This window comes from Dunckerocampus dactyliophorus, chromosome 3 (genome assembly GCF_027744805.1).
Source record: "Dunckerocampus dactyliophorus isolate RoL2022-P2 chromosome 3, RoL_Ddac_1.1, whole genome shotgun sequence".
In the NCBI taxonomy this organism is placed as follows: Eukaryota; Metazoa; Chordata; class Actinopteri; order Syngnathiformes; family Syngnathidae; genus Dunckerocampus; species Dunckerocampus dactyliophorus.
Genome location: NC_072821.1, coordinates 30,848,325 through 30,870,607, shown reverse-complemented (window position 1 = coordinate 30,870,607; position 22,283 = coordinate 30,848,325). Strand labels below are relative to the sequence as shown.

Genomic DNA, 22,283 nt, shown 5'->3' with positions numbered 1-22,283 from the left:
TGGAGCTTCCCCGTGTCCCATCGTCAACATATCGCTGTGAAAGTATCTTTTATTACATGTGTAATGCTTTGAATGCTTGTCGCTGTGGTGGCATAGTGTTTAGAATACAATAATGTATGTAAATAAGACATGATTTACTGTGTTTTCTGGCAACTTTGATGCCATTCTCCTCGTTTAGTCCTGTGTAGCATAGCATAAGGAATAGCATCCTAGCATCCAAAATGCATTCATACTGTACTTTCAAGCCAAATGCTTCTTGTAAAGATGTTTCTTCGTAGCAGTCTTCAGTGAAATGAACGCAAGGTGGTGGTCATTTTGTTCCTGTGTACTTGCTTTGTTTGTTTTAAACCTTCGTCTTTTGGAAAAGAAAACAAACTTACAGTATCACTCGGACACTGTGAACAGCCAGAAGCAACACAATGTTTTGGCATGACTACTATTTTGATGAAAAATATACCAAAGTTGATGAGCTGCCTCTTGAAGGGTTTGTTTACTAGGCATGAGCTGAGATCTGCACCTTTGCCGACATCACTTGGGAAACGCCCCTTTTCTAAGGCGCTGAGACCAAAATGGCTCCCGCCACGTACAAAAATTTAATTTTTACAAATTTAACGTCCGCTTCCAAAAAATGAACAAAGTAGAGCATAGTTACAAACAATATAGAACATATTTAAGCAAAGTTGAAAAGTCATGTCAGTGACCGCTACTGTATGTTACATTTTTTCAAACAAATAATGTAATAGATGTTATTCTTTCTCAGGGTGGCTTGAGTCTCGTGTTTCTGGACCAAAATAACATTTTTTATTAATTTATGGGAGCGTATTCGTAACCACAAAACGTCGTAACATGGAAGGCCGTTAACCGAGGAAATAGAGGAAGATATCATTGTCCACTGCAAAGGACATTGCATAAAAAACAAGCACACTTTTTTACCTAAAAACTATCTTGGTTATATTGTTTTCACCTGGAAAAAAAAAAAGCAGGGTTTTTTTGTTTTCTGGGTCTCAGATTTACTCACCCGATTTAATGCTGATTTTTTTTTTCCAGCACTGATTGTGAATCACCTGGCAAAATTCAGTCACTGTGGGACAAGGGAACATCAAATGAAGGCCTTTTCCTGAAGAAATAGGATCTAAATTTCACAAAATATAACTTCTATTCCAAGAAATGTCCAAGAAAGTATTGCATGACCTTGAGATTTTACGGCAACAAATGGATTGCACTAAATGAGGAGCAGCTGGAATATTGACTTCCTTCCTGCAAGCCCAATCACGGCCAAATGAGTCTGAACAGGCTGATCAATTTGTAATCATTGATGAACCGACAAGGTTGATGGGCAGAAAAAAACAAAAGAACATTATCTCGCCTCATAAATCATGTGTTCTCTGAACATGACATCCATGCATGCAAAGAGAATAAAGACAAAAAAACAAGCCTCTAAGTGCAGAATATCAAGATTGACTCACTGTCTTTGCTTCAGGCTCACGCAGTTTATGCAAAATGAAAGGCTGACACGTTCGCCTCCATGTAAACACAGTAAAAGCAGAGAATGTACATTTAATTGCGTCTCATGCTGCCCTCTCCTCTGCAGAAGTGAAACTGGACTCCTTCACGTTGGTGTAGCACAACAATGCAGTGATTCTTCACATTATTAACACAATCATGCTGATGTATGGCTGACTCTTTATCTAGTTTATACTCATCTACATGCATTCGGTTTGTATTCCTCTCTCCTAACAGCTCTTTAATCATCCTCTTCTACTATAGAAACCTCAAATCAAAAAGTATTAAGTACACAGAGTAAAAACCCATCAACATGTCACTGTGAAAAGGGAGTCCATTTTTCACATTAAATAAAACAAAAAGGAGTCAAATCCACACACCTTTGCTGCTATTACAGTAGATCCCCCCTTACGTGATGTCCAGGGACCACCAGTGAATGGTGAAAAACTGCGAGTGAAAATGCCTATTTTTGATTCCGCCAAATCCTCCAGCTAGCTTGACGTTGATGTTGCCCTCAGATTTCAGATCAACATTTGCAATAAAAGGGCCGCATAGTGGCTGAGTGGTTAGCATGTTGGTCACACAGTCAGGAGACCGGGAAGACCTGGGTTCGAATCTCCGCTTGGGCATCTCTGTGTGGAGTTTGCATGTTCTCTCCGTGCGTGCGTGGGTTTTCTCCGGGTACTGTGGACTCTAAATTGTCCATAGGTATGAATGTGAGTGTGAATGATTGTCTGTTTATATGTGCCCTGCGATTGGCAGGCGACCAGTACAGGGTGTACCCCACCTGAAGTCAGCTGGGATAGCCTCCAGCATACCCCCGCGACCCTAATTAGGATAAGCAGCATAGAGAATGGATGGATGAATTTGCAATAAAAGTGACTGTTGTGATTATTAAATTAGATTCAGCTCCCCTTTTCTCTTCAATTGCCATTGTTCACTCACGACACAATCCAGGTTTAAGCCCTGAATACTGTATGCCTTATTAAACGTAAGTATAAATGTATAGGTACTCACCACTCTTGAATGATAATGTCAACAGATGGAATCAGAGTCACGGTGTAGCCTTTTGAGAAGGCGGTTCTCCAAGACACGTCACCATAATCCTTGACTGTTGTCATTCCAGTAACTACTTACCATCATATATTAACTTGTGTTTACCTCGCTGCATGTTTTGAGGCTGGATTGACTGTGGAAGCTGGTGGTGCTATGCCATGTTCAAGGGCTGCCAAACAAAGTGCGAAATCTCAACGCTTGTGGAAAAAACATGATCAGTGAAGTACAAAGGCACAAAAATGTAAAAACTGTGTGCTTTCCAACAGTGGTACGTGTATGCTGTACAGTTTACCTGTATTTTCATGTAATTATAAATTATATGTGTTGTATATGCAATGTTCAATCTTGTTTCAGTTACTGTATGTTCTTATTGGTCTTCCTGTATTATATTATTCAGATAGTATTAAGAGAGCAATTACTAATCAGAGCTTTGAAATATATACAGTATATCACTATTAAAGCCAAGCTTATGCAATTGTGACCTTTCCAATCAATGCATTTCAAAAATACACACACGCCATATTCTTTCATAACGCAAGATGTGAATTTCTGACCATCAGTGGTTTTCATCATGCATATTAAACAGCTCAACAGTGATGCTCTCAGCTTCTCACCCACTTACTCCCTCTTGTGTTCTGTTGCTATTCCTGTGGCGCAGCACTGAGTCAAAGAGTCCTTCCAGAATGAAAAACACATTTTCCTACATTCCATTCAGAGCTACACACGGATGACAATAGGAAGCAGCTTCATGTAGTTTTGCATTGCTGCAATCCTGGTGCTATGTTGGCCTTCTATGGGGACGCTTATGTTTGTGCCCATTATGCTGCTAGAGAGGATGTTCATCCACTCAGCACCCACACGCACCACTCTGCCTCGTTCTGAGCACACAAAAAAGATCATGCAACAACCCGATAAACTCCATGCTCGGAATCCGTTATCAATTCAATACATAATAAACTCCAACCTTGAAGAGTTCATTAAATTGATAGAAATAAATTTCAGTAACGGAATTGGTGGGGGGTGCTGGTGGAAAGACCCAAAGACCTGGCTGGAAGCTGCTACGGAGAGGATTTTTTATTTCATGAAAGTTAAATTACGGGGAAAATACAGGAAACTATTAAAATGGCAGGGAAAGAAGGGCAAAAAACGGTAGTTTTTCCAGAGGAAACAGGAGGGTTGTCAGGTATTAAGTAACCAAAGTTGGTCACACTTTATAATAAGGTACACAAAAATACAGTAGTTACTGAGGAACTAATGAAGAATGAATGACGAACTAATGAGGAACTAATGAGTAGAGTAGTTACTGAGGCCTAATGAAGAACTAATGAGTAACTAATGAGTAGTGGTTAGGGTTAGGGTTAGGGTTAGGTAGGGTCATTTCTCATTAACAACTGTAATTTTGTGTACCTTATTGTAAAGTGCTACCCCAAAGTTTAAATGAAAAACACTACTACTTTTGTATTGTGACTATTGTGTATTGAATTTTAATTTATTAAAAACACGATCAACATAATACAGAAAGTTATGTCATATGTAATACTGTTATAGTTACATTTATATTTATAAAAAATATATACGGTGGATCGCCGCATACCGATTTAGCATGTGTGGCTCCAAATTTGTGGTAATTTTTTTTTGGCATCGTATGAATTTGATCGATTCAGGATCGAGGCAGGATCAATTCTTTTTGGGTGACATGTTTGAACTTCTCCATTATTTTTTTTTTAATTATATGAACTTTTTATGAACTTTACTATGAATTTCTGACACAGCTATTTTCAACCAGTAGGCTATAGGCCAGGGGACGCCAACCTGTCGATCGTGAGCTACCAGTCGAGCTTTGGGACTTTCCCGGTCGATTGCAAGAACATTTTGAAAAAAAATGTATTATCATATCAGCGGCTCGCCTCATACACCGAGTCGCACCCCGCGCTAGCAAAAAGGGAGGGAGTGACAGAGCGCAGCGATGTGCCTGCGGACACAACAGTAATTATTGCACGTTAATAGGGCTCAGTCTGCCTTTGCTACATCAAAGTTGAAGCACACATTATAACACATATAACTCCATAGACATGCACCTCCAAGAAAATGTTAGAGCCACGACGACGACGCTTGTTAAGGGCGCATTGACCAGCCCCTCTTTCCTCAATCTGCATTGCTCGTCCACTACACTGAGCCAACAAGTCAAATGAGAGAGACAGAATGTTTAAAAAAAGTTTAAAAAAACAATATTAATTAACACTTATAAATTTATTTGTATTTTGCATTTAAGAACACATCTTTATTCTAATCCCAAAAGAGGGGAATTTAAGTTAATAGTTATTTCAATGAACAAAGCTTTTTTGTAGTTGATTTTACGTTATTTTATGTGTATTGGTATTTCCAAGTGATTCAAATAAGACCACTACAGGTGGGCACTGGTTTGGACAGTATGCTGCTGTGCTTTTTTTTTTTTTTTAACCAAAATGCTTTTCTCTTGTTAGGGGGTATTTGGTTGAAAAACTATTCCACAGGGGGTACGTCAATGAAAATGTTTTTATATTTTTTTCTGCCAAGGTTAATGTAATTGTAGGCCACTTTTCCGAGACCTTTATTTTCTTCAGTGCAGTCAGACGGGATGTTAGTACCACGCACCGCTTTTATTGTGAATACCGGAAGTGTGTTGTTTGTTTTTGCCCACTTGACGACGGCGGCGAAACGAAGCTGGATGTCAACAAAGTGCCTCTCGAGTTCATGATGAACCTTCACAACGTCAGTGGTCATTTTTATAAGCCCCTCCCTTACATTTTATTCACTGTTTTGACTTGGGAATTGAGGAAAGTTTGGCTGAACCGTAAGTGATGACGACACATCTCGCGAGATTTGGCTCAAGTACATATACCGCGATCGCCCGGATGTCGGTCTTTCTTTCTCGCTATAGTGGTGAAGGTGCAACAGTAATCGGTCGTCCCGAACCGGGTTCATCCGACACCATCACCGATCAAGCTGAACTGAGCTCAACGTCCACACGATCAACATGCCTCCTAAGTTTGATCCCAACGAGGTTAAAATTGGTATGTTTATAGTGTCAAGTGCTACTTAAAGCAGACGCGTGCAAGACAGTCAAGATGGCGTCGCTCTCTGTTCGCCTCCCCACGACGGGTTTGCAACGGTAATATTGGGTCTGAAATGTGATGAAGACGTTAATAAATGTTAGTCCGTTATATTTTGGGGAGGGGTGGAGATGGTTACGATGTGATAATCTGCAGAAGTTTAGTGCTAACGACTAGTACTATGACACGTGGGCGAAACATAGCAGCTGCTGTTAGCTAGTGGAGCTACTGTTTTCCTATCAATTGTGCGTTTTCTCGTTTGAGTTGAACACATATACCGTTTTAAATGTTGAATAATCTGGTTTTAGGCACACCACTTGCTTCCGGTGGAGATTAATATATAATCTATAAATGTGCTGCTTAAACAACTTGAAGCTTTTTCATTAACCAGAAGCGCTGACAGTGTAGGTTGGGGGGACCAAAGTGCGGCCCGCGGGGCCGGTGTATTCTGCAAATGTAATTCATTAAGATTAGCTGGTGAGTGTGGTTAAATACCACACTAATTTGCTTTGTTAGCTGTAATGCAAAGCCTGTATGTACATGTTTTGTTCAGAAAGCGTCACGAGATGGCTTGATGTGCCCCTCCCCGTATTTATATATTCTGCCTAATCTGTAGTTGCTGTTACTGCATCATGTTAATTTCCATGAGCTTTGAGGAGCAAACTAATTTGATGAAAGTGCTATCACACCATGTGAGTAGTTATTTTTGTAAATACAGTTAGATTTGATCCCCCTGCAAAGCGAAAATCCTACATGTTTTTAGTTTCAGGTAAATAAGGTTGGATACTGTGTGGGGGGGGAATTTGTAAAAAAGGTTTATATGCCATGAAGTTGTATTTAAAGAAAAAGCATCTACTTATCATCTTTGCTTAAATTGTCTTTTCTGCCAAAATATGGCTCACAATGCACATTTCTAGACAACTGGCATTAATGATTTTCAATTGTGGTATTTACTATTTTGATGGGAGTTTGCCTGTTTTGTGTCTTTCAGTGTACATGAGATGCACCGGAGGAGAAGTTGGTGCTACCTCAGCTCTGGCCCCCAAAATTGGGCCGCTGGGTCTGGTGAGGTTTTTTTTTTTTTTTTACATTTTATCGGCAAACAAAGCAGCCTCCCGCCACTATGGCAGTCTGTCAAAGTGACTGACTATAATCCAGTGGAGGCTCAGAGTGACCCGGCTTTAGGAAACAGAGCTGCCCAAACTAATGGACAACTCTGTGCCGAAAAGTCTGGAACACAATTAGTAAAATGCTAATGTGTGTTCTTCAGTTGAGTAGAACTTGTTTCTTATAATGCAGACAGCCTGCTGTGGCGTAGAGCTGGGCGACATATCGATACTTTTAAAATCTGTTTAAGCACGACATCAAAAACAAGCATTCATATTGATAGACTGAATTTGATGTGGAGGTCTCATGCTTCATGATGGCGCCGGCCGAGTGTCACCAGCGCCGTATTTTCCGCTGCGTTTTTAGGTTACTAGTGCTTTATTCATACTTGTGTTGTGCCATATCTGCCCTTAAGCAAGCATCCAGCTATGCATGTTCGTCTTGTTACATTTGTAGCTTGCCTCTTGCTATGCAAATCGACCAGAGATCCCTGCAGAGATACTGTACGTAGATGCTGCATAGTGGGAGTGAAGCGCAGACAGCAGTAAAGACGGTATAAACCATGTTTACTGTGTCATCATGGGGAAGGTGAGATCTCTCCCCAACAAGATGGTAGCGCTAACCTGGCTGCAGAGTGCAGCCCGATTAAGATTGAAGATTATATTTCACTTCTAAATATTTCAGAGAATGGACTATTTCAATGGCGGTTTTCTATAAGATTTGTTACATTTTAATAACTTCACATGCATATTTAGATAGTCAAGACATAAATGAAATTACTGCAGCAGATCTGTCGGACTATAAAATTGCAATAACAATATGCACGAATGGTGGAAGACTGTCAACAACTTGCTGTAGGTTTAAAAAGCCTTCAAGTACCAGTAAATGTCAGCAATGGCTAGTTTGGGATTTGATTTTGGTTATGTCAACACTCTCTTCTCAGCCTAAGTCGGTCAAAGAAGCATCGTTGGGTTCCACTATCAAAATTGCTAATAGGACAGACACACGCTTTGCTTCAAAGTGTAATGTGGCTCAGTCACTCGTGTTTCTGTTTAACTGTGGAACTTATCTCATTTTTCTCCCCTTATAGTCTCCCAAGAAAGTTGGTGATGACATTGCCAAAGCTACTGGTGACTGGAAGGGTCTGAGGATCACAGTGAAGCTGACAATCCAGAACAGGCAGGCAGCGGTACGGGCCTTTTGCCTTCTACACATCAAGCCTTGAATGGACAATCCCTTCATTTCAAAAGAACATTGTGGTGTTGAGGTGGGACTGCTAGCTTGTTGCTCATTGTTTTGGGTTTTTTGTTTTAAAGATTGAGGTGGTCCCCTCTGCATCGGCACTTATCATCAAAGCTCTGAAGGAGCCCCCTCGTGACAGGAAGAAGGTCAAGAACAGTAAGTGACTATTCAAACCACTAGCTTTTCAGGAAGTATTGTCTAATAACGCAAATGTCTTTTCCAGTCAAGCATAGTGGAAGTGTGACTTTTGATGACATTTTGGGCATCGCCCGCGTCATGAGGCCTCGCTCCATCGCAAGAGAGCTCTCCGGTAAGAGTTTAAGTTTTGGTTGGCCTGGCAGTGAAACCGCTAATGGGCCCAAATGATTTTTAGTTTGTGCTCTTTAGCCTCCCGCCACTATGCCTGTCTGTTTGAGTGACATGAGTATAATCCAGTGGAGGCTCAGATTGACCCGGCTTTAGGAAACAGAGCTGCCCAAACTAATGGACAACTCTGTGCCGAAAAGTCTGGAACACCATAAGTGGAATGCAGCTCTACATAAACCTGTTATTGATCATTAGAAGTAATTGAATTCTTTTGTTTCCCCCAGGAACCATCAAGGAGATTCTGGGTACTGCTCAGTCTGTTGGCTGCACCATTGATGGTCGTCCTCCGCATGATGTCATTGATGACATCAACAGCGGCAAAATCGAGTGCCCATCTGAGTAAAAGCACTAATAAAATCTTGGGCAAAACCTCAGTCTTTTATTGGAAAAGCTGTATAGTTATGGCAAAGAATTTGGTTTGAGTAAAAGGGCAATGTTGGAATGGTTTTCCATGTTAAGCACCGCAAAAGTTACTGAAAATGGATTTTGTACTAAAATTGTAATAAAAAAAATTATAAATGACCAAATTCTTAGCATTGTGCCCTCTTACGCTATCCTAACCTTGTTCAGCGAAGTTTCGTGATCATGTATCAAGAGTTCCTTAAAGAAATCTTATTAGGTTTTAGATAATGGAAACAGGCTCTTTGGCAGGCCATTTTATTTGTTATATACAGTAGTCTTACAGAGACTTTAGGTTGTCGGTCACGTGTGACCATTTGCTTGTTAAACCTACTTGGTTCGAAAAGAGTAGGTAATTTTTCCCGGAAAAGTAGACCACTTTTTTTTTTTTTTTTTATCCTACAAGCCTTGCTTCCTAATTAAATTGACAGATTCACTTCTGCGAAACAAGCCTTGTCATTAATAACTTTACATATTAAGGTCCAGACACTTACATGACACTTTGTGTTGATAGTCGTTAAACTTTAATCAATCAATCCTACACAATCCAAAAGTTTTGAACACCTGCAGGTGTTACCAAACTTTTGGAGTGTAAATATTTGGGGAAATTAACATCACTGATTTATCAACGGAAAAGACTTAAATGTTTGCTGCCATACCGAAGTAATCTGGTGCTGCTGTGCCAAATGGCATTGTTCGTAGAAGTGGTGTTTGCCACAAAGTGCCCTGCCAGTGGGGTGGCCGCGGCCACCATATAGCTCTGCCATACGGAATTTTGTCTGCGATAAATGAGGTCAGAACTTGACAATCTTGTCCTTGAAAATGTACCACAAAGCTACAAAACTGGAATTCTTATGTGGATCGTAGGGTGTTCTATGAATATTGGCCTACAGACAGTACAATTTCCATCAAACTTGTGGATAAAGTAATGTACTACTTTTTACTTTGTATTTACTTTCTATTTCCAAATAAATCAAGAGGGTTTGGGATGTCGCCAGATTTAGCAAGAAAATGGCCAAGTTGGCAGCATGTGAGATTGTAAGGAGGGGAAAGCCGTTCACAGATGGACAAGATTAGAGCAGCTATTCTTCGAATGAAAAAAATGATTCAGAAAATGAATGCCTCCCTCTTCAAAGACAGTCAAGGACAGGCTTAGTAGACTGGTGATTGATGGCAATTCAGCACAGGCATAAACGCTATTGAGCGAACAACACGTATGCAAACGTGAAGTCTCTTTGCATTTTAAACAAAACACTGAAAAAGGCGTTTAAACGATTTCAGAGTAGGACTACACGTGCTTGCTGCACTTTTGTTGAATTTTGTTGCTGTGACATGTAACATTTAAAAAAAGATTACAACTTTGAAACATTTATAAACTGTGTAATGTTTTGCGGCTGCAGACTTTTTTTTTACTGGAAGAGGTGGCAAGATGGCTCTTTTGATGTTAAAGGTTGCCAACCCCTGCTCTGAATGGATATGTGTGGATGGTTATTACTAGTATTTATGTGCCCTGTGATTGACTGGTGACCAGGCCAGGGTGTACCCCGCCTCTCGCCCAAAATCAGCTTGGATAGGATAAAGCTCACCCGTGGTCATGATCGTGATTGAGGATAAGCGTGTAGGAGGTGGATGGATGGATACACTAAAAACTGCTTTGTCAACTACAGCACAAAGATGTCAGTTATCTCCAAATAGTTTAGCTGCTGGGCTATTTAATATATGGGTAGGTGTATATAAGCTTACCATATACAGTTGTGTTCAAAAAAATAGCCGTCTCTTTTTAAAAAAATCTGAGTATAGCTCAAATTACTTAGTTTTTTTTATTTCCATGCATTAGGAACACTGCACATTATATTCTGAATCAAAACACGAATAAAACTATCAACTGTTACAGAAATTGAAGAAAAATTAATATTGAGCTGTTCAAAAAAATAGTAATGTCTGTATTTTTCTTTATAAACTGAAATACTTACTGTATAGAGTGAAAATTCTTCACTAATATAAGGGGTTTGTTGGAGGTGAAATTGTACACATCCTCCCAAAGGTCAAAGGACCACTTTGGAAAATCAATTAAGCCAATTTCACCCCCCCCCAAATGAGACTCACACCAAATGAGATTTTTTTCAAAATGTATTGAAGAAGTCAGACATAATTGAAAGATAAATCAGACATAATTGAAAAATAAGTCAGACAGGATAGTTTCTGCAGTTTACAAGTACCTGGACCCTGTTTCATCCACCTGTACGCATCTCCTGGCTGAAATGAAAGAGGGCTCCCGCCCGATTGTCCCATAGTCATTTTTATACTTGTTTGCTCAAACCATCGGCGTCAGTCTCTCCAAGGATAGCTTTCTCCTGGACGCCAGTAGATGATAGCCGGCTCCCTCGCTGTCCCGACAACACTTTGTGTAGTTGTTGACATAAACAATACATTCTTTGCTCCGGCCAATGTTTCTGTTTTGACTACACTCTGGGCCGTATCTGCGTGGTAACCTTGGTGTGTAGAAGCTGTGGCCAACAGTATTTCTGTTTAACCTTTGACACACTTAAACAGATGTTCATCTACTCCGCTTTCTATAAATTACTTGTAGTCATTCACTAAATTATTAGATTAATTGATTAAACAGTTATACCTATACTGTACTTATTGTAAGACACAACAATCAACCAACCAACAATCAAACATCAATGCAAACAGTTATTATAAAATCTACTTGTAATAATTATTTTTCCCACAGGTTGTATAACCACTGTCTCGGAGAACTGCGAGAACTCCACACTGCTATTATTTTGAAGACACCCCTTTCAGTTACTCAATTACACAGACTCAGGAGGGTGCACATCATGATTGCTGGACGTGTTGGTTTTCTATGCCACTACTTCACCTACTGGTAAATTATTTGTCATGTAGTATTAACATTTCCACTAAAAACAGTGATTAATCTGGCTATTATTTTGAACACAACTGTATAAACCTACCCATTTTTCTGTACACAGCCTTTAATGGAAAAAGGGGGAAAAACAAAAAAAATCACTGCATTTTTTGGGTTTTACTAAAAATATTTATTGGAAATTTCTGCCACTCACAAAAATTGTACAAAAGTATAAATTGCTAATGGACAGGTCATTGGTGCAGCAAACAAATCTAGCATTTCATGTTGAAATTCTACATAAAAAAAAACAACTTTGCTACAAACAAAAACAAGTCCACTCTGAAGTCTTTCTCAAAAGTGGCAATGCATGTTTCCATTTTCAGTTTCCCAGTTCATCACTGTACGGTTCCCAGCTGAAAGAATTTTACGTTATGTTATGTATCTCATATAGTTACTATCAAAGACTATAGTTGATATATGCAAGCATTTAACTTGTGATTTTCATTCGTCTTGTCATCATTTCAACCAGAACGGGTTTTGAAGACATTTTGTTATCTTTAATGACAGCATGTAAACGTCAAAATGGTTTAGCTGAGATACAGGCTTTGCTTGGGAACCGATCAACCCCAGTCAGTGCAAGTGTATGTCACATTTTGTCACATGCTAAATGTTTTTTTAAGGAAGTACGAGATTTGTTGTGCTTTGTTTCAACATACGGAAAAAGAAAAACGACTGTGGAAGAAGTAACCATACCTCGAATGGGACCTGACTTGTTGTCCTGACAGTGATAACCTCTGAAGGGCTACTGAGTGCATCTCGTTATTTAAACAGAGCTTCCACCAATGGGGATTGTCCTCAGTTTTCGACCTCTTCTTCCTCCACCTCGTTGTCTGCTTCAGGCTCTTCCTCCATGCGCGCCTCCTCCTCTTCCTCCTCCCTGCTCTTGTCATTCTCAGAGTCCGTCTTCTTGTCTTTATCTTTGCGCTTCTGCTCCGACACCTCCTTCTTTCCCTTCTGGCCCTTCTTATACACTGATAAGGAACACAAACACCCACCATCAATTGGGAAAGCGTAGCAAAGCAGAACAGCAGTAATACATTTTAAGTTGTAATATTATGAGAAACAGACCAAACAAAATTAAGTTGTCATTTTTGGGAAAATTAGGTTGGGGAAAAATTTAGGAATAAGGTGAAAATATTACGGGGAATAAAGTCATAATATTACAAGACGGAAATTTACAAAAACAAAGTTGAAATGGTTGGAAAATGAAAAAAAACCAAAAACGCCCGAATAAAGTCAAAGTACTAATAAAGTCAAAATATTAATAAATAAAATAAAACCATAATAAGATGAAATTTTTAGTAGCACTTTAGTAGCATTTTGTAGTAATAACGTATTTTTTAAAAGTCATAATATTATGAAGAAAAAAACAAAAAATACAGTTGTAATTTTTGGAAAATTAAGTTGGGGAAAATTTATAATACGGGAATATAGTGAAAATATGACAAAAAGAAAATATTTTGCAGGGAAAAAAGAGCAAAGTTGATACTACTAATAGGCTTTTTCACTTATATCACAAAGCTGATATGCATTTTTTTAATACACATAACTTATTAGTTTATCTATCCTTTCCTGTTCTGTTAAAATTTAGAATTCAATTCAATGGATGAATTTGAAATGATGTTAAATTGAATTTCAATGACAGGAAGTGGAATTTAATTCAATGCAATTCAGAGAAATTCATTCTCATGACATATCAGTGAGAATTAGATACTTTGAACATACATTTTTCTCCCAAATAACACTATACAAGACACTAACATTAAGCATACTCCTTAATGTTGGAAAGCTTAGCAATTTATGGGACGTCAAAGTATACACCAGCTTTGGCCTTCAATTATTTATAATTATCAGCAATTTATTTCACTAGTGCGCTCCAAATGTTTGGACAACCATTTTAAAGACGGATAAAGCACACATGCCCACATGAAAATTTTAATTCTGAATGAAAAATCCTATCAAGGTTTAATTTAACAAGATCTTGTGACCACCCTTACTTGTGTAAAAAGTGTAAAAAAATAAATTAAATCATATTTTTGTCAAATTCATGTATCAAATATATACTGTAAAGCTTTATTGGTACATACACCTTAATTATGCATTTATGAATTTCTTAAAATTTCATGGAATTTCAGTTCTACTTCCTGCAATTGGAATTTGAATTGCAATTCTGCTTCCTGTTTGCGACCGCAATTCAAATTGAAAAACAAATTCAAGAACTGAATTGGAACTTCGAGGTCATTCTCAATTCAATTCTGAATTTTGTACAGCCCTGATAGCTACATGTTGCTTTACAGAATATCCTTGCATCCAAAACATTTGGACACCCCTGAACTAGACAGTAGTTATGTTGCTCTTGTCATTTCAAGCTGCTTAGTGTTTTACTACGTAAACTGACTAACCTCATTCTGCTCTCATTTTATGTCAACCATGTATGGAATATCAACTCAGGCCCGGTGTCGGCAACTCGCGTCTCCGGAGCCTCAGGGGAAAATGAGCATTTTCATAAAGAATTTTAAATATCCGACTCACCGCAAGTCTGTGAATGCAATAATTCAATAAAAAGGACACTCGGAAAGTTCACTCCTAGGTTTTTGAACACCTGACGGAGCATGTCAGATTAAATAGTTCATCATTATACAGTATCTTATTTTAATTGTTGGGCTCCTTGGTACTGACCTTCCAAGGCTTCTCTGAGAGGCTCCAGGAATCGCTCAAATTCCATTTCCTCCATTGCCGCTAAGACATCACCTGCATTCAGAGTTTTTCGCTTGGCCTTCATGGCAAAGTTGTTTGCACTGTTAAAATGGGAAACCAAAAATAACATTTTATTTGCTTTAAGTGGCTGTTTTGTGTGTCTTGCGATAATATTGTAAGTGTAAAGTGTAGTTTGCATGAATGAAAGTCCGTAGTAACCACTAATAGATGTGGTCCGTGTTACAGCAACACGTCTTCAAATGATGATTGCCATGACGGTGACAGATGACAGAGATGCTTTTCTCCCGATCAGAAAATGATTTTGAAGCTACTGACTTAAGGTTGATTTTTTTTCTCTTCCTGGGAATACTGCCAAATATTACAATCACTGAAATATCATACCATCTGGAGTCAAACTCTTATTTTGTGAATCAGTACACAAGTGCACTTGAGTTTTCTGTACTCTTACCAAGATGTTGCATATAACACAAACACACTGGCAGCTTGGGATATCGCTCTCCTTGCTTCTTTTGACACATTCACCCCATCTGGGAGCTGTCGAAAACAAACGGTGCGGAGGAGTTATCTCAAAAGCTGCAAACACATTCAAGACCACACACTGGCTGGTAATATTTACTTTCACAAAGAGGAAAACACCTTACTGCAAAAAGAACAGTGGCGGCAGGTCACAGTAACTTGTCAGGAAGTCTATTCACTTGAGTCAAAGACACAGCAGTAGGGCAGGAAGGATGCAAACGTGCAATAATTACTTTCCCTAGCAACTAGTTACATTTATGAAGGAGTTATTCCGTAACATCCGGGCTCCAGACTGTGATTAAAGGGTTGCATTTTGCGACTAAAATATGAGACATCACGTGTAAATATTTCACCTATTCGCACGTGTGCGTCCAGATAAAAGGACTTTGTCCCTTATTACTGTAAGAATGAAAAATAGTCTGTAAAATGTGCAGTCAACTGACGGCAGCCTGTCACAGTCCAAGCCTATCGATGCCAGCGCGTGTGATCGGTCACGCTTCAATCGCATAGCATTTCTGCTTTTCCACCATCTTTGTTTACACATTTTGCCTGGCCCTCACTTTCTTCCGTCACCCTGGCGGCCTCGCATCTGGTCCACGGGCTCCAAATGTGACTTTTTCGTTCGGAGCTCGTTTTCGTCCAATGGGGAAACTACAAGTGGCTGTCACATTCATGGGGTACGTAGATCACCAAAGAATATTAACTCTTAGTAATTTTATAACTGTTCAATTTAGACATGATGCCTGTATTTAATGACAAATGACTACAAAATAGCATAAAGACAATGAGCACACGGTTTGAGTGGAGATGTGCTTTGTAAATAAAGAACAATGTAAATGCTGCCAGTTACATAAAACAGAAATAGCTCACCTCTCCTTTCTTTTTGTCAAAGTATCTTTAATAGTGCTGAAAGATGGATACACCCGCACTATCATAAACCTGGACACTCAATTTATACAGATTTATATTATCCTGTTATGCAGGGCAGATTTCTATAACAAAAATATTGAAATTGTTGTTTTATTCTGTTAATACTGTTATTTTTAGCTTAAAAAAAAAACACACACACATTATTGAACAATTAATTCCCCATGTATTAGTAGTATTACTCCACAACAGCCATCAAATTCAATTCAGGTTTGTGTCAAATAGTACAAAATTTGTTTCACACAATTAAAAGGCAAAAAAAAAAACACAGGTGGGTTGGGTGGCCCTGCCAACAAGATGTCCCTTATTTATTGTTGTAGAAGTTGGCAACCCTACCAGTTAATTTGCCGATTGGATTTTATTATTATTTAATATTTTTTGCTGCTGACAAACTTCAAGCTTCCGCACTTCAGCCCGACACCAAAAGAGCTGGTTTGCCAACCCACTTTCATTCCCAAAGAAAAAGAAAGGAGATAAACACCAAGAAGAAGCAGGCGGGCCGATGTGTGTGAAAAGAGGGCGGTATTGTAGTCAATAGTATTTATCAGTAATACAATGAAAATGAGAGAAAATGTGACGGCTTACTTTGCAAGTCGATTTCGGTATGCGGCCCTAAATTTTTTTGCTTGTGCTCCTAAAATTTTAAGTTAGGGGCCACAACACCCCTAGCAAAAAGAGTCTGTCTGGAGCCCTGAACATTCAATTTTTATTCATTATTATTCATTTTTATGGGAAAGTAAATAATTGTAACCAATTACTTTTTTAAAGTAACTTGCACAACTCTGGTAATGAATGAATGAATGAGTACGTTGTCATTGTAAAACAACAAAATGAGGCAGTTTCTTGTTAGAGTAAAAACACAACCCATATGTAATAAAACATTTCTAAATAACGCACTACAAAAACACTTATTATACGAGAAGGTGGAGGCGAACATCTCAAATACTGTAGCGTAGATGGACTTTATATGACGCAAGTATTGTTACTGGGTTAGTTTCATTTTTAAAGTACTTTTAACTATGGGATAACTTTAGTTTTGACACAAGTAAACGAGCCACTCGACGTGTGGCGACGAGGAATTAATTTAAAAGGTAATTCTAATATTAAAACAACGTGTTGGAGGAATGTGTTTCACTTCCTGCTATGGTTGCACTTACCGCCTCCTTAATGATACGGGTGATGACCGCATTGGGAAGGTTCAGATCTTCTGGCCTTTCTGCCATCTTCGCTGACTTTGTCGTCTTCACACCACGGCGTGTTCACTCGTCGCCGTACGGCACAAGACCTAAAAACTCCTCAGAGCTCCAGCGATAACCACGCCGGCAATGACTCCTCAACAGCTAAAGCTATTAGCTCTGATACTTTTAGTCTGATGTTTTACAAGTTACAAACTAAATGTTCGGATGAATCGGTCTACTTTTGACAGGTACTTTTAAAACGAAGTTCTTGCGGTTCTGAAACAATTGCTTTGGTACGTTTTCCCGCGAACCTCCCCCGTGAACTGTCAACTTTAACCTCTGGCGCATGCGTAAACTACGTTTGGCTTTTACGTACGTAATCACGTATGCAACAATGTCTTTTACTCCCCTTTTCTTCTTCTGGCGCAGTCCGGCGTCAACGTATCGAGTCATATTCGTCACTGTGGTACTTACGTTTTTTTCTGACATGAAATAGAAGGACTGAGAAGTGATCGCTCTTTTCTATGTAACCCAAGAAAGTAATTAAGTATTCAGAGGCAAATTTAAAAGGGTAATGTAAAACCTCAACATCAAAATGATTTGTCGACGTTTTTATGTATTTGTTTTGACAAATAAAACTCAACAAATGTAATTGTTATGCAAAAAAAACAACCTATGGCTGTGTCTCAAATCCAATACTTACGTTAGTACACTTCAATATAGGTTGGCCAACAGGGGCTGTAGGCTGGTGGTTGTTTTCAGCCCTTTTTTAACTGTTAACCAGTTTTAGGTGACCAATTCAGTCGTTAACCATTGGCTAGTTTTCGATGTTGGTGCTGTTCGATGTTGGTGCTGCTGTAAACGCTGCGAGACCAAAAACTAATTCAAAAGAAAAGTGCTGCAACACACACACACACATACACACACCGCCCAAAAAACAACTGCATGAGAGAAATGTTGCAAGATCACGGAACAAAAGGCAAATTAGTCAATCTACCATGAGGGGCGCCAGACCTGAGAGTTGTCCGGGATGCTCAGAAGAAAGTTGGCTGACTTTTCATGAGGTGGAATAAACATTCAGCCGTAATGTTTTACAATATTATAGAGCAGGGGTGTCCAAACTGTTTTCACCAAGGGCCGCAAATGGACAAGTCAAAAGATGAATCACGCATTTAGCAACTTTTTTTGCAACATTTTTGTAAAAATGCAAAAAAAAATAAATTAAAAAAGTTTTATAAGTATTTAAAGACAAAACTTTGTGTTTAGGTGACGAAGCATATTATTATTAACACCTATTCACCTATTATGACACCTTTTTTCTTTTTTACTATTGTTGCTGGCTTTTTAAAAAAAATTTTAGAATGTATAGTGAGCCAATAAAAATGCCTGCAAATGGCCCCCAGGCCGTATTTTGGACACCCATGTTATAGTACAACCGATTTACGTAGCTAATGTTACCCGATTCGTATCTTTAAAGACGAACATCACTCAGGTCTGGCAGCAGGACCCGCTGCTCGTTGAGAAGAGCGATACAGGCTTTCATGTTAGTGTCTACAGTAGTAAGACCAGACAAAAGCGCTAAATTTGTTGCGAGTCACTTTTTTGAAAAAGACAATCTGGAAGGGTCTGATTTCTTGCTAAATACAGCAACAAAGTTGTTGCATTGGCAAGACTGATCCCTCCTGCGACATCTTCTTATTCTCTGGCAGACCATGTGCGTATGAGGTGTGTTAAGAAGCAGAGTTATGACGCCATCTACTGTACAGGGTTGTAAACGAGAAGGTACATTCACAGACAGTCCCATTATAATTTAGTTTATGAGCGCTAAATCTATTTGTGGCGGGTGGCCACACCATTAGACACATCAACCCAGGCAGCAGCATGACGATATGCAACTCTTTCTGTAGGATCCGTGCTGAATTGTTGAGGAAATTTAAGAAAAGGCCATACTGGCGATGGGTGGCCTAGTGGTTAGCATGTTGGCCACACACACAGCAGATTGGGAAGATCTGGGTTCGACTCTTTGTTGGGCATTTCTGTGTGGAGTTTGCATGTTCTCCTCGTGCGTGTGTGGGTTTTCTCCGAGTACTCCAGTTTCATCCCACATTCCAAAAACATGCATGTTAGGTTAATTGTCGACTCTAAATTGTCCATAGGTATGAATGTGAGTGTGAATGGTTGTTTGTCTATATGTGCCGTGCGACTGACTGGCGGCCAGTCCAGGTTGTGCCCCACCTCGGCTCAGCATACCCCTGTGACCCTAGTGAGGACAAGCGGCAGAGAAAATGGATGGATGGATGTGAGCCAGAAGATGATACATTATGTAACACCACTTGACTAATGGCATTTATTTTTCTTTGCACAATAAACATATCGACAGCAACATAGTACTGACACTGGAGTCATGCCGCCACTCATACTGTATGTACAGTATAACACGGATGACTATTTTAAAAAGCATTACCAGGGCACACTTTTAGGTTCTGCTCACACCTTCCTTTCACCCAGTAGAAGATCAGGTTTTAAGGCATTATTCTGGTTTCCATGGTAGTTGGCTTCATTACTAATGGAGCAGAGTGATGCAGCCCACACATTGTACACCACTCCTTTGTGCAGACTATAGGGTGAGTTTCTACACCCACCAAGTTCAAGGTGCTGTATCTTTCTGGGCTGTGCTCCAGGATACTAAAGTTTACATGACTCACAAATCACACTATTGTTAAGTCAACCCCTACTACTACACTCTTCATTTGTGTTCACTTTGGTAACGCTGTAGAAAATGAATGAATAATTCCTTTTTATGACAAATTATATATATTTCAAAGCAAATATTGAATATAATACATTAGGACTGCAACTAACGATTATTTTCTTAGTCGATTAACCTGAAGCAGGCTTATTGCTTCGCTTAATCGAGGAATCAGTTAGGCCGCAGGCCAGGGCTAGGCAACCCGTGGCGTCGGATCCGCATGCGTCTCTTCAGCATCCTTGCTGTGGCTCCTTTTGGAATTCTGATATATATATCATTTTACTTTGGTTTATTTTATATCTCTGAGTTCTAAGTGAAACTTTAAACACTGAATTTTAAAAAATGTTTATATTTAGTCAATTAAAATATGCAGCACAGCCACGTCTATGGCCTTTGCCTTTACCTGCAGGCGGTTTCTTGAGCATGCAACCCCCACTGTAAGCTAACCATGAATACATCAAAAAAATAAATAATTCATCAATATCGGTCACAAATGAGATCCTACAGTCCTGTGTGAAGAGCAAAGTCATCAAGAAGATCCGCATCGAGAGAAACACAAGTTGCATTAAACAGATGAGAACACTAGCATTTACAATTTAAAGTATTTATCAAATATTTCATAAAATAATCAATTTTTCAGAAAAAAAGCATTTATTTCAGACCGGTCAAGACATGTTCCTAAATTTATGTTTACGTTTTTAAAATTGCACAGCTGCAACTATGTTTTTATTTTGTTATATTAATGTGGGATAACTTTTATTTAAATTTTATACAAATTAATACAGGAAGGACTCAAAAAGATCTCACAAACTGCACTTCTGTTTGTTTTATTCTGTTGTTGTAACAAATAAAATTAAATACGACTAAAATTCATGTACCGATTTGGCAGCGGTATCGGATCATATGTAAATGATACAGAGCCCTACCACTAAGATTACCTTTTATGTAGGAGTGCCATCAGGAATTCTGGGCCCCATGAAAAAAATCACATTGGGTGCCCCCCCCCCCCTCGGGCAGCTGCTGTAAACACATCTCCATCTTTTTGGGAATTGTCCTAGCTTTCCCCACCCAGACGGCACCCTTGCTTGTACGTACAGAACAAATATTTTTCAAGGGGTGGGTGGATCGATCCAAAAATCGATTATATTGATACCTAGGGTCAGAGGTGTGAACTCGAGTCAGACTTGAGTCACATTTTTGATGACTTTGGACTCTGCTCGACGATATCATCAAAGACATGCAACTCAACTTGGACTTTGACATCAATGACTTTGGGACTTGACTCGGACTTTAGTCTGATGATTTGAAATTACTTGAGATTTTCGATGTGTGTGCCCACTCAAAGTATTCAACTAATGTGACTGTGATTATGTCATTTCCAGCCAGACACAACATTTTCCCACAGAATCTGCCTCATTGAATGCATTTATTAACGTCCAAGCAAGTTTAAGAACAAACAACGAGGCTGTAGCTTTCATTTTTGTGAGCGCCAGACTGCTGGAGAGCGGCAGTGATTAACACTGGGATGTGTCAACATGCTACCGAGGACAATTTCATTTGCATTCGTAAATTACGAGGTCATGGCATTTTATTTGGTAAACATTAAACAGTGCTTATGACTTGTAAGGACTCGAAAATTTCAAGGCTACGACTGGGGACTTTACTCAACCTGTCTTGTCTTGACTTGAGGCCTGACTTGAGTCTTGTGATTCAAGACTTGAGACACCTCTGCCAAGGGTAGTAGCACTATCGGATTGATATTAGCGTGATTAACTGATATTTTTCACTTCTCTCCAATGTTTATTTTCACAAATGTTTGTTGTGTTCTTTAATGTTGATATTGTTATGTTTATGTATTGTTATATTGTTTACGCACTTGGGGAATAAGGTTTTGGACATAGGGGGGCTGTGTGGGCAAAAAGCGAGGATTTGAATGAGAGACAATAGTTTTTGCTTTAGTTGACTGATTTTGCTGAAACAATTGTAGATTATAAATAAGACTTAGGGACTAATTATCTACATTTTTTTGTAAATGTTGTTACATTGTCTTAAATTGATGTATTTTTAGATTGCTAAATTGTTCACAAATAAGTTTGTTGATCAAAGTATTTTGTTTGCCAAAAATGTTTGTTCTTTGTTTTATTGTAATTTATTCTAAGGCAAAATCATTCAAGGACCTTAAAAGTTTTAACAAAAAAACAACGACCCTTTATTTACTTGGTATCGGATCAGTACCAAAATTTGCATTATTGCCCAGATCTGGTAAAAATAGGAAAATATGAGAGCCCCAAAAACAGGTAACAGCTGTTGTAATAATTTAAAATGCTCACACCGTGTGTAGTGTGCTTTACTTAATAAACCTGCACAAATGCCTTAACTTCACATTTCATTAACAATTACACCACACCTCCTGAATTCAAGGTGAATATTGATTTGATTTATTTTCTTAATGTGAACCAGTCAATAACTGGAGATACAGTATAGAAAACTTGACATCC

The 22,283-nt window shown here is 38.9% G+C and overlaps 2 protein-coding genes and 2 non-coding genes across 5 annotated transcripts; 3 read left to right on the top strand and 1 right to left on the bottom strand.

Annotated features, from left to right (window-relative positions):
- Positions 1 to 5,443: 5,443 nt before the first annotated feature.
- rpl12 (ribosomal protein L12) lies at positions 5,444 to 8,735 on the top strand. Of its 2 annotated transcripts, none has more exons than XM_054771855.1 (6): positions 5,444 to 5,612; positions 6,643 to 6,716; positions 7,849 to 7,947; positions 8,075 to 8,156; positions 8,224 to 8,310; positions 8,591 to 8,735. In XM_054771855.1, exons 1-6 carry the CDS (start codon positions 5,576 to 5,578, stop codon positions 8,707 to 8,709), a joined length of 498 nt encoding a protein of 165 aa, XP_054627830.1. In that variant the 5' UTR covers positions 5,444 to 5,575; the 3' UTR covers positions 8,710 to 8,735. The 2 variants fall into 2 exon arrangements, with proteins under 2 accessions (XP_054627830.1, XP_054627831.1); XM_054771856.1 differs by having other exon boundaries at positions 5,561 to 5,710.
- Positions 6,766 to 6,892, top strand: LOC129179181 (small nucleolar RNA SNORA65). The gene has a single exon (XR_008569918.1). It is a non-coding gene; the product is annotated as a small nucleolar RNA SNORA65 (small nucleolar RNA).
- Positions 8,391 to 8,518, top strand: LOC129179180 (small nucleolar RNA SNORA65). Its single transcript, XR_008569917.1, has one exon. It is a non-coding gene; the product is annotated as a small nucleolar RNA SNORA65 (small nucleolar RNA).
- Positions 8,736 to 11,817: 3,082 nt separating the features above from the next.
- Positions 11,818 to 17,371, bottom strand: pole3 (polymerase (DNA directed), epsilon 3 (p17 subunit)). The gene is made up of 4 exons (XM_054770840.1): positions 17,016 to 17,371; positions 14,864 to 14,949; positions 14,377 to 14,495; positions 11,818 to 12,668 (listed from the first exon to the last, which is right to left on the bottom strand). Exons 1-4 carry the CDS (start codon positions 17,079 to 17,081, stop codon positions 12,493 to 12,495), a joined length of 447 nt encoding a protein of 148 aa, XP_054626815.1. The 5' UTR covers positions 17,082 to 17,371; the 3' UTR covers positions 11,818 to 12,492.
- Between the last annotated feature and the right edge of the window lie 4,912 nt (positions 17,372 to 22,283).